This window comes from Dunckerocampus dactyliophorus, chromosome 18 (assembly GCF_027744805.1).
Source record: "Dunckerocampus dactyliophorus isolate RoL2022-P2 chromosome 18, RoL_Ddac_1.1, whole genome shotgun sequence".
Classification (NCBI taxonomy): domain Eukaryota; kingdom Metazoa; phylum Chordata; class Actinopteri; order Syngnathiformes; family Syngnathidae; genus Dunckerocampus; species Dunckerocampus dactyliophorus.
This window is the reverse complement of record NC_072836.1, coordinates 20,727,501-20,743,232: the sequence shown is the minus strand read 5'-3', so window position 1 is coordinate 20,743,232 and position 15,732 is coordinate 20,727,501. Positions and strand designations below refer to the sequence as shown.

General features: G+C 43.7%; 1 protein-coding gene across 3 annotated transcripts in view; it reads right to left on the bottom strand.

Annotated features, from left to right (window-relative positions):
* The window catches only part of cacna1ia (calcium voltage-gated channel subunit alpha1 Ia), a 150,013-nt gene that overhangs the window by 74,208 nt on the left and 60,073 nt on the right, over positions 1-15,732 (bottom strand). For all 3 annotated transcript variants that reach the window (XM_054760774.1, XM_054760777.1, XM_054760776.1), the window contains exon 3: positions 1,868-1,980. In XM_054760774.1, coding sequence (XP_054616749.1) covers positions 1,868-1,980 — 113 coding nt within the window. The remainder of the gene's footprint in view (positions 1-1,867; positions 1,981-15,732) is intronic.

The following is a 15,732-nucleotide window of genomic DNA, read 5'->3' as shown; positions in this document are numbered from 1 at the left end:
ACTGCATATACAGAGTTAGTTTATTGGTTCCAGACCCGACTAATAAGTTCCTTATTAACAAATCAAATATTTTCATAGTTGGAGCATAGAAAACCTGTTTACCACCTTCTAAATACATATTTTAACATGATTAGAGCCCTCTAGACATGAAACAACACCCCTATAGTCACCTTTACAACCCAATATTAAGAGACATAAATATAGACTCACATGTTAGCATTGGGAGTGTTCCTTGTTTGTTTCTTTTTACTTCCTGTTCTGTACACCACTTCCTGCGGGGGCTATGGTCTCATCAATGTACCATTAGGGACATTAGTGTAGAATAACAGAAGCACTGAGCTGTAGACTTCCTATAGTTGGAGAAGATTACATACAAGTCATGGTCATGAATATCACACAACTTGCGGGTCCTAAAGAAATATTTATATTATCCGGAGAAAGTGATTACACAGCGATACATACAAGCTCAATTCTGTACGTACGTTCACCGTAATCGTTACGTTACTAACGTTACTAAGGCTCTGTGCAAACACAAACCTTCCTGGGTTTTTTTGGCAGGTTGAAAAAAATGTGCATCCACACTGTGCCGGATTAGTAAACAGTCCAGACAGGAACGGATCACTGGATTGTGCACACTTGGAGGTTAAGAAGGACTTCAACACATTTGGATTTGACAAAAGAACCGGCGTATAGAGGGGGACGAGCCACCTGGCGTGGCCCAGCAAGGTGCACTGTATTCAGGCACACGCTCCGAGCAGCCGGTGTGACACCGTGGAGGTCTCTGGCTAACCTCTTGCCCCAGGTTAAAACGTGCCCCAGGCGCGTAGCGATGTGGCGTTTCCGGTGGCTGGTAAGGTTTTTTATGTGCTCAATGGGGTTTCATTTTTCTCCTCATTTCGTAGCATTTGGATACAACTAGCACACCAAATGTCTCTGAAATAGTGAATGTTTGCTTCCAAGTGAGCTGGGAACGTTAGGACAGGCCGTTAACATCACAGGCAGGAGAAAAAAGGAGTGCTTGATTTGCTCACCCGCACAGTACAGGTAATCTCGCCTCATTGGAGTGTTTTTTTTTTTTTAAATTATCGGCTATCGGAGCTATTTTTAACTCATTCAACACCAAAACCACATTTATATGTCTTTAGAAACCCCAACACCCCAAAGGCGTATTTAAACGTCTTTTACGGTTTTTTGTGCGAGAGGCAAAAAGAGGCGATGACCCAACTGTGTGTTTGCGTGCACACACTTCAGTTCCAAATGTGGACATTGTAACGAGTTCATGGTGTTGTATTTGTCTTATTTGTCTTGCAGTGCAACAGTGGCTCGACCAAACTCAGAACAACAGGAAAGTCCAAAGAACTCCAAGTGTTTTTGGAGCCATTTCTGCAGAGTCCAAGATCTGTCCCAGTGTTTCCTTTTCTAAAGAGACTCTGCTTCACAAGAGGAGCACGTAAGGGCCACCCTTAACTATGTAAGCATTGTCAGCAAAAAAAAAAACAAACCCTGCCGTTGCCATTAGCAGCCAACGGAAGAGGACCTCACGATACCTCAGGAGACCAGGCGCTTGTTAGAGAAGCAAAGGCCAGAAGAAAGGGAAGAGAGCATTTGTGGAGGATGTGGGAGCAAACATTAAAGCAGGAAGATAAAGCACCTCAGCAGAAATGGATCTCAGATACAAAGATCATCAATGCGGATACTTTGGGTGTGAAGGGCTTGAGACGACATTACTGAAAGAGAAACCAACTCAATCCCCCGTAACGTCCATCTATTGATTCATTTTCTACAGCACAAAGCTAATAATTCAATTACTTGTAGTGTTTCACCGGTGCTATCGTGTCTTTGTTGCATGATGAACACTTTGTCTTACCTGCAGTATCTGGCAGCGGTCCGAGGTGCAGTCGATGTTCTCGCAGGGCTGGTACATTCCCAGCGTCACGCAGTTGAGCAGGATGACCATGATGCTAATCCTCTCGAACCACGTATGAGCACCACTGGGGTTAAGGAGGGAATCATGTCATCCATGCAAATTGTTACACCCTATTTTCATTCCAGTTGGATAAAGTTTTTTTTTTTTTTTTTTTTAAACTGCCATTCTAGGGTGACCACACCTTCTGTTTTCCCATCCTGTCCAGCGGTTCTGATTGATTTTCCATCTTCTCTCAGATTCACAGTGACTTCTTTTTCACCCATAGACATCTCTTTCATGTTGTTTTCACCTCTAAATGCAGTCTACACATGCAAAACGTATGCAACCCCACCTAAACTGAGCGTAGACGTTCGTGCCACTCATTGATTGAATAAACAATGTAGTAGGACACAAAAAACACACCTGCCAGTCACAAGTTACAATACTTTTTTTCCCATGTTTGGTATGGATGCAGTCAGATTTCCATCAAGGAAGCAAGCAAAGACACGGTGATTCAAAGGTGGCCTGCAACAGCGAGCAATTCAAACAGGAGATGAAGATGAGACTGCATGAGTCACAAACTCATGACAGAGTACAGTAGAAAAACAAATCTAGTGCCGAGCTCCTCCGAGGCACAGAACATGCGGTGTGTGTTTTAAAAAAAGGTTGTACTCTGGTTTGAATTCATCAAAAACTCAGCCAATGCAATGAAGGATTATGCTTCAGGTGCCGAGTACAGTACAGGACAAGATATGCAGCAATCCCTCTTAGAGGATAGAAAGCCTGTTTACAACCTTCTAAACACATTTGTTAACATGATTAGAGCACTCTACACATGAATAAGGCCCCTGCAGCCGAGGTCACAACCGGATGTACAATTGTTTTTGGCCGTGCGATTTTTGGTGTTCCCCAAATGCTTGCTTTTTTGTTTTGTTTGTGGAGAATATAGTTGTGGTGACCATGAAAAGATCTCCACACGCATGGAGGACGTACGAAATTGGCCGCACTAATTACCTATGGGGGGTGCACGTGTCGGAGTCTGCAAGTGCCATGTACAAAAAAAATGAATACTTTGCCCAAACCAGCAAAAACGAACGAAAGACACCCGTTGGCAGTACGGATGACGCACGAAGACGCATGACGTGCGTAAGTTTGTCTTGCAACTTGAAACATAAGCACCCATAGAGTTTGTTTGACATGACAAAGAACCTCTGCCGCCGGTCCGTGCGTTTCTTGCATGTAGACCGGCCGTAGGAGCCCAGACCACCTGTTGTGACCTCAGCTGGTCACCTTTACACTCCTATTACCTCATGTAGTAGACATAATACGACAAAACAAGACATGCGGTTCAGTGTTTAGTTTTAGCTTGCCGTGGGTTACTGCAACAACAGCAGTCCGTGTTTTTAGGAGGGATTTTTACTCGGAATTATTGTGCCTGTTGTGAGATCATCCAAACCTGCAATAAAATCCTCTTGTTCCGGCGATCAAGCCTTGCGTTTGAGTGTCTCACCAATCATTAGAGTAACATTACTGACACCTAGTGACCACTGTAGAATACTACATATCATTCACAGCATCTTTGAAGGCCTGATATTTGTATTTTACTTCATTTTGACATTTTTATATTTAAAAATGCTTCATTTAGGTAAAAAATACATACAAAATATTTCCAAGAATATATATATATTTTCATTAGTAATAGGCCGTATTCACGCACAAAACAGCATGATTTATTATGTTTTTGAAAAACTGATAGAGTAAAGCCGCAAAATTCAAACTACAAAGCGGCAAGGGACAACTGTGCTGTAACAAAAACGATTTACCCAGAGAGGAAGACGTTCTTGTAGAGCAACTCAGGCAAAAACTGTGCAGACATGACGTGCGTGCAAGCATACAAGTGAACTCACCAGAGGTGGGAGCAAGTCAGTGTTTTGCAGGTCTCAAGTCTCTGTTTCATCTCAAGTCAAGTCTCAAGTAACGACGTGCAAGTCCGACTCAAGACAAGACAGGTCCAGCCAAGTCTGAAGTCATAGGCTTGAAATTTTCGAGTGCTTAAGCAATTTTTAGTGTCTCCCATTAAGAATCTACTCAGTTTGACAAATACGATGAATGCATTTTGAATGGTTTTATTATTTGTTAAATTAGATAAAGTGATGCGTTCAATGGGGCTGCGTCAAAGGGAAAACATGCCGTCTTGCTGGAAATCACAGCAACAATCACCTTCCTTTCATCCTTGCAACGGGCGGCACACATTTTACTAAACGCATTCCCTGAACGTCTCAAGTGTTTTCAGGTCATCAGACTAAAGTCCAAGTCAAGTCGTTGATGTAAAAGTCGCATGTCTTTGATGATGTTGTCAATTTGAGTCATCAAAATGGTGACTTGAGGCCGTGCACTGACTGCAGCATCGCAAGCATCCGTCACTCAAGTCACCAAACGTCGGTTCTTCGTCATGGCGAGCCTGAACGTTGAAGAACCCCCCCCCCCCCCGCGTCTCCTCAGAGACTGCAGGCGGCTGACTCACAACCAGCTGATTCCAGCACATACGCGGACGTCCGGTCATGCCAGCCACCCCCCGCCCCCCAGCCCCCGGCGTTGGCAAGGAACTAACGTCGTGTGACACCAGCGGGAAAGGGATGAAAGAAGGCTGCTGCTTTTCATTTGCGCTTCCGCGGCTTCCGCCTTAAATTGGTTAGCGAGAATTTCCATTTCCGTCTCTCACCTGTTGGCGTGTTGTCTTCAGCGCCTCTTCAAAACCCCTCCCCTTCCTGTCACTACGCATTTCTACGCCTGTCGTTCTGTGTCGATACAAATTCTTATCAGACGCTCCTTTCATCCTTCTTCTGTAGCCAGTGTGGGAGCTTTCCAAGTTTATCAAGCTCACCGGCTTCCCTTTTGACAAAGTCTTTCGCTTTGTGTTGTGGATTCTTTTTGCCGTGGTAACCAAAGGGCTTGAATTTTATGCTGGCAAGCCCGAGGGAGAAAAGCTATTCTGATCATCACGATGATAAAATGGAGGGCAATGGCGCATGAAACTATTTAGTACCTGGGTGCATTTCATTCTGGGAAAAAGTTTGTGTTTTCATCAGAAGCAGAGCTGAGTGCACATAATGTGTGCTAAATGTAGCAATTTTCCTCATGACTATCACTTCATTTGAAACCACACAATAGTCCACATTTATGACGTTTTTATACATTTTCTCGATGTAATGGCAATGTTTCTTGAGGAAACAAGGGATGTGAAGGATGTGAAGCACAGACCCTGTGATTGGCTACTGCCCCACAACATGTTATGTCTTGAAGACACAGAAATAAACTAAGCAGACAAGTTTGGAATACAGAAGGACATCCTATTCCCTGGTTTTCCTAGGATTCGGTTTTCTATTTCAGTGCCACAAAACCCCGCAAAGAACGGAGAGAGAACGTTGTGGGCCGATTCTGGCCAGCGAATCCTTTAATCATCTTGTTTTAATTGTAGGGTTTATTTGGTCATAAAACACAACAATGAACAATTCCGTTTCGGTCTCCTTTTTTCCTCCTAATAAGCACTGTGTGCCCTGCGCTCATGAGGCGTTCAAGCGCACTGCGTATTTGAGTGTTCTGTGTGTTTTTTTACCATGACACCAAAGGAAGCTGCAAGAGCTTTGATAAAGAGTTTTCATAATTAGTATTAGCTCTTTTTGATTTGTTCATATCATTTGTATTTGATTGAATTTAATGTATTTTAAAAATAATTATAAATAGAAATACTATTTAAATGTAATTACATTTAATTATCGTTCTATTAAATGTTATTTATTGATAAATTATATTTATAGATAAATACATAAAAAGTTAATTAAGAATTATTTTCCAATTAAAAGCAATTCATTGGTAAATGGGGAACTTCCATTATATGCAAAAAAGGGGGCATTTTTATAATTTTGTACAATTTTCCAAAACAAAATGAAATCCAATAAACTTGGTTCTGGTCTGGATGACGCGATACATCAACACGGGTCTTTTATCCAGTAGTTTTGTGCGGGAGGATAAATGGGTCGTAATGTTCACTACGTGGCTGATTAGAAACATTGAAATGAAAAAGTTAATTAGTTAACAATTCAAAAGCGGCAGCAAGCAGAGGGCGCTATTAACTGATTAGCATCTATTATCTATACTTTTAGGTATTGAGGCTTCGGTGTTGGGCGTCCTTTTCAGTTTGGGCTTTCATCCTTTGCCTTTTTATGTCACACGTGTAGTCAGCGAGCCATTAATGCAACGGCTTTCTTTGAACGTGGCCAATGCATGCATGCACTGTGAAATCATACTGCACGTTTCAGTGTGTGTGTGTGTGTGTGTGTGTGTGTGCAGGAAAGGTTGGTTGCAGTCAGCAGCGACTGGATATATCATTTGTGTGTGTTTGTCAAGAGGGGGAGTCGTGCGTTTGCAAAGAGGCTTTTTGTCACAGCCTGCAGTTCTGTGCTTGTGCGCGTATGACAGGATCACCCTCATTCAGCATCAAAATGACATTCAGCATCCCATTGTAGAGGAGACCTGGCACATGTCCCCAGCTCCCCTCTCCCTGCTCATGCCTCTTGGGCTGGTGGTCTGGTTATCTATATGTGGTGGCCACTTAGCCTTAAATGTCCTCATGTGAACTTTGGAGTTGTACCAATCTTTAATGTCTCATAACTCCAGTTGATCTGCCCTCATAGGTCATGTTGTCTTCCCTGCATACACGCTCATTTGTAGAACAGCAGTCTGTCTTTGCGCTCAGTTTCAGATCGGGTAGCTAGGCGAGGTTTGGCCCGTGTGGGCTGCATTTAGTGCTGAAAACAACATGAAAACCTGACAGCTGGTCAAGCAAACTCATCAAACCTTGGTCATGGCCAGAACAACCATTTGGAATGTCCCGAAGAAGGAACAAGCCGTTGGAGTACAAAGTAACACACGTCAGACAGGAGCAGCTGATGACAAACATTGTGAAAGAAAGTCGCTAAAACAACATCAGCAACAAACTGCACAACGCAGGATGTTTAGAGGTCAAACGAAGACTGCATGAAGTAAAGTACGGTAAGTAAAGTGGCGACACCTGGCACGCGTTGCTATGACCGTATGGTAAAGTATCATGTTTGATGGCTTCACCGTAATTACGGCTCTAAAATGGGTTATTTTGAAGCATCTTTAATGAAAAGAGAAAAAAAGTCAAGACAAAACAGCCATTTTTAAACCATATAACACCATAAAAGTATTTAAAATAAATACCTAAAAATGCAAATAAATTCAAAGAAATGACCCAACATGCTGTAAATATATTTTTTTTAGTGGCAGGTCACACTTTTCCACAACCTTCCGTTTGCGGTCATGTGATTGTTGTCAGCGACTGAGACGTTGTTGCTTGTTTTTCAGTGGAGAGTAAACGCTTGCAACACGGAGCCGCTCGAAAAAATAGGGAGTCCAACTTACGCTATGATGCTAATTGATGCTAATTTTAAGATAAGATCAACGAAGCAGAGGCGTGGAAAAGCAGCTCAGCAACAGCGTTTTTATTGTCACCTGCCACTTGCTATTTTACCCATTTTGACATGTGTCTAAAAAAGGTTTTTTAGACACATTTTTTCCAAAAACGGTTGTTGAAAAAGAGGGGTCGTCTTACATTCAGTCAACATGGTATACACTGGATGTATAGCCAAACCTGTGGACCTGGTTTCTATCCTTCGTCCACAGCAACAATGGCACAATCAGGCACTACGAGATTCTATGCCTAGGCTGGAATCTAGATCTACAGGGATCAGTCTAGGTCTGCTTGATGCGGTATTTAACCACTGCTCGTTGCTTACTGGATCGTTGCTGTCATTGGAACTTTTTGTTCCTGCTGCCCTCAGTCTCCTCTTGAATAAATATGGTCTCTGAATCACCGATGAAGAAGTAAACACCGACCACACGTTATCGTCCATTGTTGTTGGGTGAGGGTGTGTTCCGAACCTGTTCCTACAAACATTGATCCATAACAGTGTGAAATAAAATAAAAAGTATCTAGTTTAGCCGAACACCTGATTGATTAAGATGGATCTACACCCACCTTGGAGTGTCTCACATGAACGCAGATATTAGACACTCGTCATTTCCATCCACTGTGGGGACACGTACAAGGAAAATACAGCATTTAACAGTCGTCTACATGAGCCCACAGCCAGGTCCAAACATCAACATTAAAAGCTCAGCCCAATTGGGCCCAATGTGCTGTTAAATGATAAAGCTTGGAGCTTCAGTTCTCTATACTCAATAGAATGACCCGCGCTTAATGGTGACAAAGGACTCCTTGCTTCTTAATGTTCTCATCTAACACTTTGCAGCATGCCTGTGGGTCAAAGGCACGCACGCACGCACGCACACACACACACACACACACACACACACACACACACACACACACACACACACACACACACACACACACACACACACACACACACACACACACACACACAGACAGAGGTGCAACTAGAATAACAAGTGAAGCGCCATCCTTTAAGCCCAGAGCAAACTCGTATTGCACTTAATATTCTTTACCTGCTGCCGTGCTTGCCGTGCTATTGTTCTGTAAACCCGGGAGAGGAGTTATTAGAAGGATTTTGGATCCACACTTCAAATCCCGCATAATAAATAGACTATGTCAGCACATCTTCAGTCTACAGCACTTGTGTTGCATCAGATTATATTGCCCAAGTGACCCAAGTAAATGTCTGTTCTTGGAGTTTGGGAGGTTTGTGGTCTCCTTCAAGTGGCAGCAGCATCAAGGAAGGCACATGCATGGATGGAAAACAGACAGCTGGAGGCAGCCCAGTGAATTCTGCGTTTGACTAAAGCCAACAGAGGCGTGTTGTGTTATTATTGTCCAGCCTGCGCGGTGTTGATACGTTTTGAGTGACATTTATCAAACCGGCTTGGCAGTTGGACTGTTGAGGCGATGTTTGTAGAGGTGGCAGCTGCCTCCCCGCGGCCATTTAGATCCGGTGACACTGGTCAGAGGTTTAAAACACGGCAAACTGAATAAAACCGATTTTAAGTCGGGGGTAAACTTGTGGGGACGTACAGTTCAGAGATCGAGGGTTCGAATCTCTGCATGGGTTTTCCTCCCTACCATCCATCTTCTTCCGCTTATCCGAGGTCGGCTTGCGGGGGTAGCAGCTGAGGATGAGAAGCCCCCAGACTTCCCTCTACTTCGTCCAGGTCCTCCCGGCAGAGCCTGAGGCTTTCCCAAACCAGTTGGGAAACCTCGTCTCCAATGTGTCCTGGGCCTTCCTCCAGGCCTCTTGCTAGTTAGAAAATGGATGGATGGCAATGCAATGCTGCCTCTGTCCTCCAGAGGGATCCAGAGGCGCCCAGAGGGAGGCCGACATCATTTCAGCGCCCTGGCCCCCACCAATGAATACCTTTCTCAGACACAATGCATTATGGGAAAACTTTAAAATATTTTTTTTCATTTTAAAATTGTATTAGTACTTGTTTGTATATTTTTTAGGTGCACCTTTTGAGTGCTATGTTGCTGTGTGATGAGTTTAGTGTTCTTTAGAAGATGACACCGTGAGTTATGAGTGGCACAGTATTGAAACAACAAAAAACCTGCGTTATGATCAGCAATCTAATGAGATCCAATGCAAGAACGTTTACAAGAATGTCGCATTGACAGACAACTGAATCATGCCTCCATATTGTGATTGTACGTTACATCGGTGCAGCATTGCAAAAGGGAACCAGAATGTCAGAAACCTCCTCTTGAATATTTCTGTATGCATGCAGTTTATCATCAGCGTACGGACCACATCACCGAGCCCGTACGGCGCCTTTGTTCAATCTGCACGTGCACACGGATCCCAGTCAGGTGTTAAATTACACACCCTCTATAAAATAGTTGAAGGCACGCCCCAGTGATAAGGCTCGCTAATATAGTGGCCGGACACACACACACGCACACGCACACGCACACGCACGCGCACACGCACACACACACACACACACACACACACACGTTGTACTCTTAGGATTCCTCCTGTGCACTGACAGTCAGCTACACACAGCAAACGTCTTATGGGGCAAAAGAGAGACAAAGATATTGGGAAAATATGCCTCTGGAGACAATAGAGTCTAGAAAGCTTTGCTACACAACGTGCACAGCAGCATTCTCTGCAGACACTTGAAGAATACACACTTGATTCTCGTTATGTCTGCTTTATAGACAGTTGATTACATTTTCCTCCACATCCAAGAATGTGGGAGCTCAGTCCGTGTCCGTGTGTGTGCATGTGTGTGCGCGTGAGAATGCGTGTTTCTCCTCATATCAGCTCAGCACAGCAGGCGCCTTGCTCCAGTACACTGCTGCAGCAAGTCGAGCTGAATGTGCTGCAGACACCATGGGAAATAAAAGCCAATACTTCCTGTGTATGCGGCTGAAAGCGTGCGTGTTTGTGTGTGTGTGTGTGTAGTCAGTGAGACAGCAAGATGGAGATGGGAAAGCGTTGACAGACCAGCAGAGGTTAGCCGGGGTGAACGGGGAAATTTAAGAAGGGAAATGATGGTATTAGTATAGCGATTAAATAAATGCCTGCATAGGCGAGGAGGAGAGGACGGGATGGAAAACGCGTATGGAAGTGGAGAATTTGCCGGCTCAGTGGGTAGAGTACACAAGCCATTAGCTTGCACCGGACACAGGGTCAGAGAATTGCACACGGAGGAAGGAGAGTGAGCAGATGAAAACAGACGCGAGATGAGAGGATGATGCCTGCCGACGCCATCAGCTCGCACATGCACGTATTTGTAAGCCCACCTAAAATGGCTGCACACACAGCCGCTACTGTCTAAACAGCTGGCAACGACGACAATTCTCGCCTACAATCAAGCATGATGGTGGCGGCTGACATGGTCGGGGGCTGCATGAGTGCTGCCGGCGCCGGTGATGATGGCTGGCACACGTGTGCATTTGTTTACAAAGCGTCACGGCCTGCAAAATGTAGCATTTTCAACCGTTTTTGTAAGCCCGAACCAACTATGGTTGGCGTTTCGACCTGTTTTTGTCTGAACCCAAAACTGTTGGGTAAACGCACCCTCAGTCTTGGACTAATCTACAGCAGCAGCTGAGCAGGCCAAGGTCTACGCAAAGTGAAGGTAGATGCTATCACATCTAATGTAAAGCAGCATGAAGATCAAATGTGGCACAACTGAAATGTTGTTGCACTTTGCACACACGCAAGTCATTCATTCATGACTTTGTTCCACAAAAAAGGGGGGGTTCATCTGCACGGAAAGCATATTTTGCCACGAGGGTGCAATATTGGAAGTAACCTTGGCACACTACAAATGCTTGCAGTCTCCAAAAAAGACTTCCTTCAGGGAAAGAGGATGCAAATTAGGGTCGTAATTTATTCCACTATTTTCCCAGCAGCTACTCATATCCGCACATCCAACAGGGTCACAATAAGAATGCAATCTTACACCATGATAACCAGCTTTGCTTTGCACGAGTACCACGTTATTCACATCCATCACAACAGAAAAGCCTGATCAAATATGCTTCCATGCGTCCTCCCGGCACCCAGTCCACCAATCACGGCTGTGGTGGTGATGATGACAGCAGAGAGCAGAAGAGGGAAATTGGATGTGCTGGCGTGGAGACCTTTATCCATATTTCAGCAGGGATCTAACCGCCTCATACGATGCCGTGTTACAAATAGAGGGAGGGGGGCTCAGCGAACCCCAGCTTCTTCTATGCCGTAAAGTGTGATTCATGCCAGACTTTTACTTTGGCGGTTGACAAATACGCATTCATCCCCCCCCCCACCCAAAAGTAGCCCTTTACTTCCACAAGTCCCCCGTCTTTTTACCTTTAAAGCAAATCGCTCCGTTTGGGATTCCGGTTAGAATAGTGCCCCCCCCCCCCGAGCTTCACGGTTCACGTGCACGTTTTATCGTTTTATGAAAGAACAACATGATGATGATGATGAACAATGTGTGTGTGTGTGTGTGTGTGTGTAAGTGAGAGAATGACACAAAAGGAAACGGAACTGGCGGCACAAAAGGAATTATTAATAGACTGTGATCCTGTTATTAGAGATGCTAATTGTGAAGGGTTAGCATTTTTCTACAGTATTTCATAGAAAAACGTAGGATCCACTGATCCAACTCACTCGAAATCTTACGCTTCTTTCTGTCCTGCACGTTTAACAAGCAAAACAGCATCTGCACGTTTTGTGTGTAAGAAAGATGTGAAAACATCAACACTACAGCACCTTGCACTTTAGCACTCACGCACTTCCACACTCAACACTCATTCAAAAAATCTGGAAAATTCAGCAAAAATCTGCAGTAATTTCACAAGAATAGTCACAATATTAAGGAAACCAACAAGAAAGTTGTTTTTTACGAAACTAATGTCGTAACACTAAGAGGGAAAATAACGTCATTTTGGTAGCATGAAGTTGAAATATTAAAAGAAAAAACTTAAGTTGTAATTTTCTGAGAAACAAACAAATAAAGTTGTATTTTTTGGGAAAATGAGTTTGCAGAACCAAGTTGTGATCTTTCAGGAATAAAGTGAAGCTATTTTGGGATGAGTAGGCATCCTGTCTCGAGAGAGACTGCTCATAATATTATTATATATAAAATAATATATTATTATATATTATATAAACATTTTGAAAGATGATTGAAGAAGAACGTTCAAATCTTTGGAAAATTAAAAATAAAAACAGCAAAACTGGAGAAGAAAAAGAGCAAAAACCGTAGTTCACTAATAGCCGTAGTTCAGGTTACTAATAACAGGCTTTTTAGCCTCGATGACAAAGCTGGAATGCATTTTCTTCTTGGAGTAAAGTCAACCTGTTAGCATGTCTACACGTGTTGCTTTGCAGAAGGGCAAAATGACCCTTGCATCCTTTCATTTTTCGCTATGGCCCTCGGTGGAAAATGTTTGGACACCCCCGAGTTATAGCCAAGAAAACCAGTTTACGACCTTCTAAATACGCTTTTCAACATTATTAGAGCCCTCTAGACATGAAATAACAGCCCAATGGTCACCTTTACACTCTTTACACTATTACCCAGCAAGTGGACAGAGAAAATAAGACATAATACAGTAGAACATAACAGAGTAGCATTGGGAGAGCGCCTTCTTATTTCCTTTCTTCTTCATTTCCATTTACTCCAAAGTGCAAATGTGTTATAATGTGACTACCCGCCCAATCAAGGCCATGCTGCATATTAAAAATGCACTTCTAACCTCATTTGGCCTTCCTGGCAGCAAAGCCCTCAGGACAGCATTACCGCAACACAACAGTCGCAGCGTCACACGCGCCACCGGCTGCGTCTGGCTCTGTGGAACTCTGCTGCAGTGGAAAAAGGCCATCAGGGGATGCATTTTCACCTTTGCTTTTAGAGGAGCGATACAGAAGTAACGTGACAGCTCCCATCCTGCTCTTCTCCACAACCCCCTGACACACCATCCCAAAGTAAAGGCCACCAGCTGACAGCTTGCCGTACAAGACCCACCGTATGGACCAAAGCCGACTAATGAACCCGCAACACCCCTCAGCGCTCAACTCATCTCCAGTCTCCAGGCCAATTTTATGCAAACGCTGATCAATCTGGAACTATTTTATTTCAATTGTTAGAAATCCCCCAGCTTTTGCATGCTTATGTCGTTTTTGTGTTCCAGCGAGTGGCGCCCAAGAGTTGATTGAGGGGGGGCATTTTTTGTGGCTTTTAGTGGTTGCAAAGTCAGAACATACTGTGGATGACATTAACAAAAGAAAATGTACAAGCAAGAAGAAAGGTAAAACAGTTTGGTTGGTTGGAGGGTGGGGGGGGGGGGGGCAAAAACGCAAAAATGGAAAAAAAAGAAAAAAAAAGCTGTAATTTTACAAGAAATTAATGGGAAAAAAGTTATATTCTAAGAAAAAAGAAGGTGAAAAAGAAAAACAATGTTTTCTAAAAGTTGTAATGTTATAAAAACAAACAAAACAGAATCAAGTTGTAACATTTTGAAAATGAGGTTTGGGGAAAAAGTGAAATTATTATGGGAATAAAGTCATAACATTATGACAAGAAATTTATGAAGAAAAAAAACAGCAAGAATTGAGAAAAAAGAGCAAAGTTGGTACTGCTAACACGACAAAGCTGACTTCTGAGCATATCGACACGATATCAAAGTGTCGAAGTTGCATCCTTTCATTTTTCACAATGTGACCCTTGGACACCCCCGCATTAAACAGAGCCCACCGACATCTCCAAAAACAACCCTTCTCATGGGATTCTTAAAAACTCCACCCTGGTAAAATAAAAAGCTTTTCTTATCCTTGTCAGTACTCAAGGCCATTTGTTGAAAGCCAGTTTCTAACGATCTATCCTGGATGGCAGCGCCGTGCCTCACGTGGTTAACTGCATTCATTTCACATTGCTGCCAGCGGAGAAACAAAGCTCTCCTGATTCAACGCTTGTTAAAAGGACACGCCGAACCATGAAGCGCTTGATGCCTCCACCTGCCTAGTGTTTGTTTGGGAGTCGCCTTTGGGCAGAAGCAGGCGGCCAAAGAAGTTTAGCAGGTCAACACGGCCCATTCTTTCACCTCTTCAAGTTTTGTCCTTATCAGACTACTACAATATTAATCCATGAGTGCTGCAAGAGACTGAATAATGCATAGCAGCCTCTTTTCTAGCTCTACCTTTGCTACCTAAGCTCGGGCTAAATTAGGACGTTGCAATTAAGAGCAAACAGGAGTGAATGAATTGGCTTTTTAATTTACTTGAAGCTTGAATAAGTTTGTCATCCTTTCCAAAGTGAGAGAGAGAGAGAGAGAGAGAGAGAGAGAGTACTTTGGCAAGCCCATTATGAGCATGTCAACACCACAGGAGCCAATGTTCCTGTCTTTATTAATTACTACCTGACACAGCCCCCCCTCACCCAACACCCTCTGAAAACACACCTGTCTCCAAAAAACACATTTCATCACATGAGCATGAAGCCGGTGGTTTGTCCCCACACGCCCTCCTGCTCTTCCTGGCTCATGCTTGGCTGGGTTGGAGAGGAGGCGAGGAAGCAGCCCAAGCAGAATGACAAGCCAAGTCGAGGCCGTACCGAAAGGCTGCTGGCATGACCCTGCGAAAACCGCAGCGTGCCGCGCTGCTCGGCGCGTGGTATTTTTAGCGTGGCTTCCTTCTGTCTTCTCGGGGGCGGCACTGAAACTTTTTCCTGAAGAGCGACAACGCAGCAGTCAAAAAATGCGGCATGAAGAGGAAAACACCACACAGAAGTCGCACTGGACGATACGGTTATTGGCATTTAGCGGCATTTCCTACTTTCTTTAAGGAGCGTCACGGCGCCGTCACGGACAACATTCAATTCACAAGGCATGGAGACGAAGCCAGAGGGAGGGAGCCATGTTGACACCAACAAGGACAAACTAAAGCTACAAAAGCTGAAATAACGAAAATAAATGTTGTGGAAGAATACGCTTTTAATACGTGAAATGTTTCAAACAGACTGAAAATCATACGTGTGCAGCTTCATGCCATAATGAGATATATATAGATATAGATATATAGATAGATAGATAGAGACACTGTATATACAGTATATATCAGACATTATCCACCAATATTGGCATATAAATGCAACTCATGGGTTCATATCGATTCGATTTTTCTGCAGACAATCATATGGAGACGGGAGTCATGACGTCCAGGAACGAGGAACAAGCTTGCGAGGTCAGTATGTCGGCGGTCTGGAATGATTTCCACCGTTTCGCCTTTAAAATGTAAATATGTAATTTGCAAAGAAAAATACTTGATAGCAGG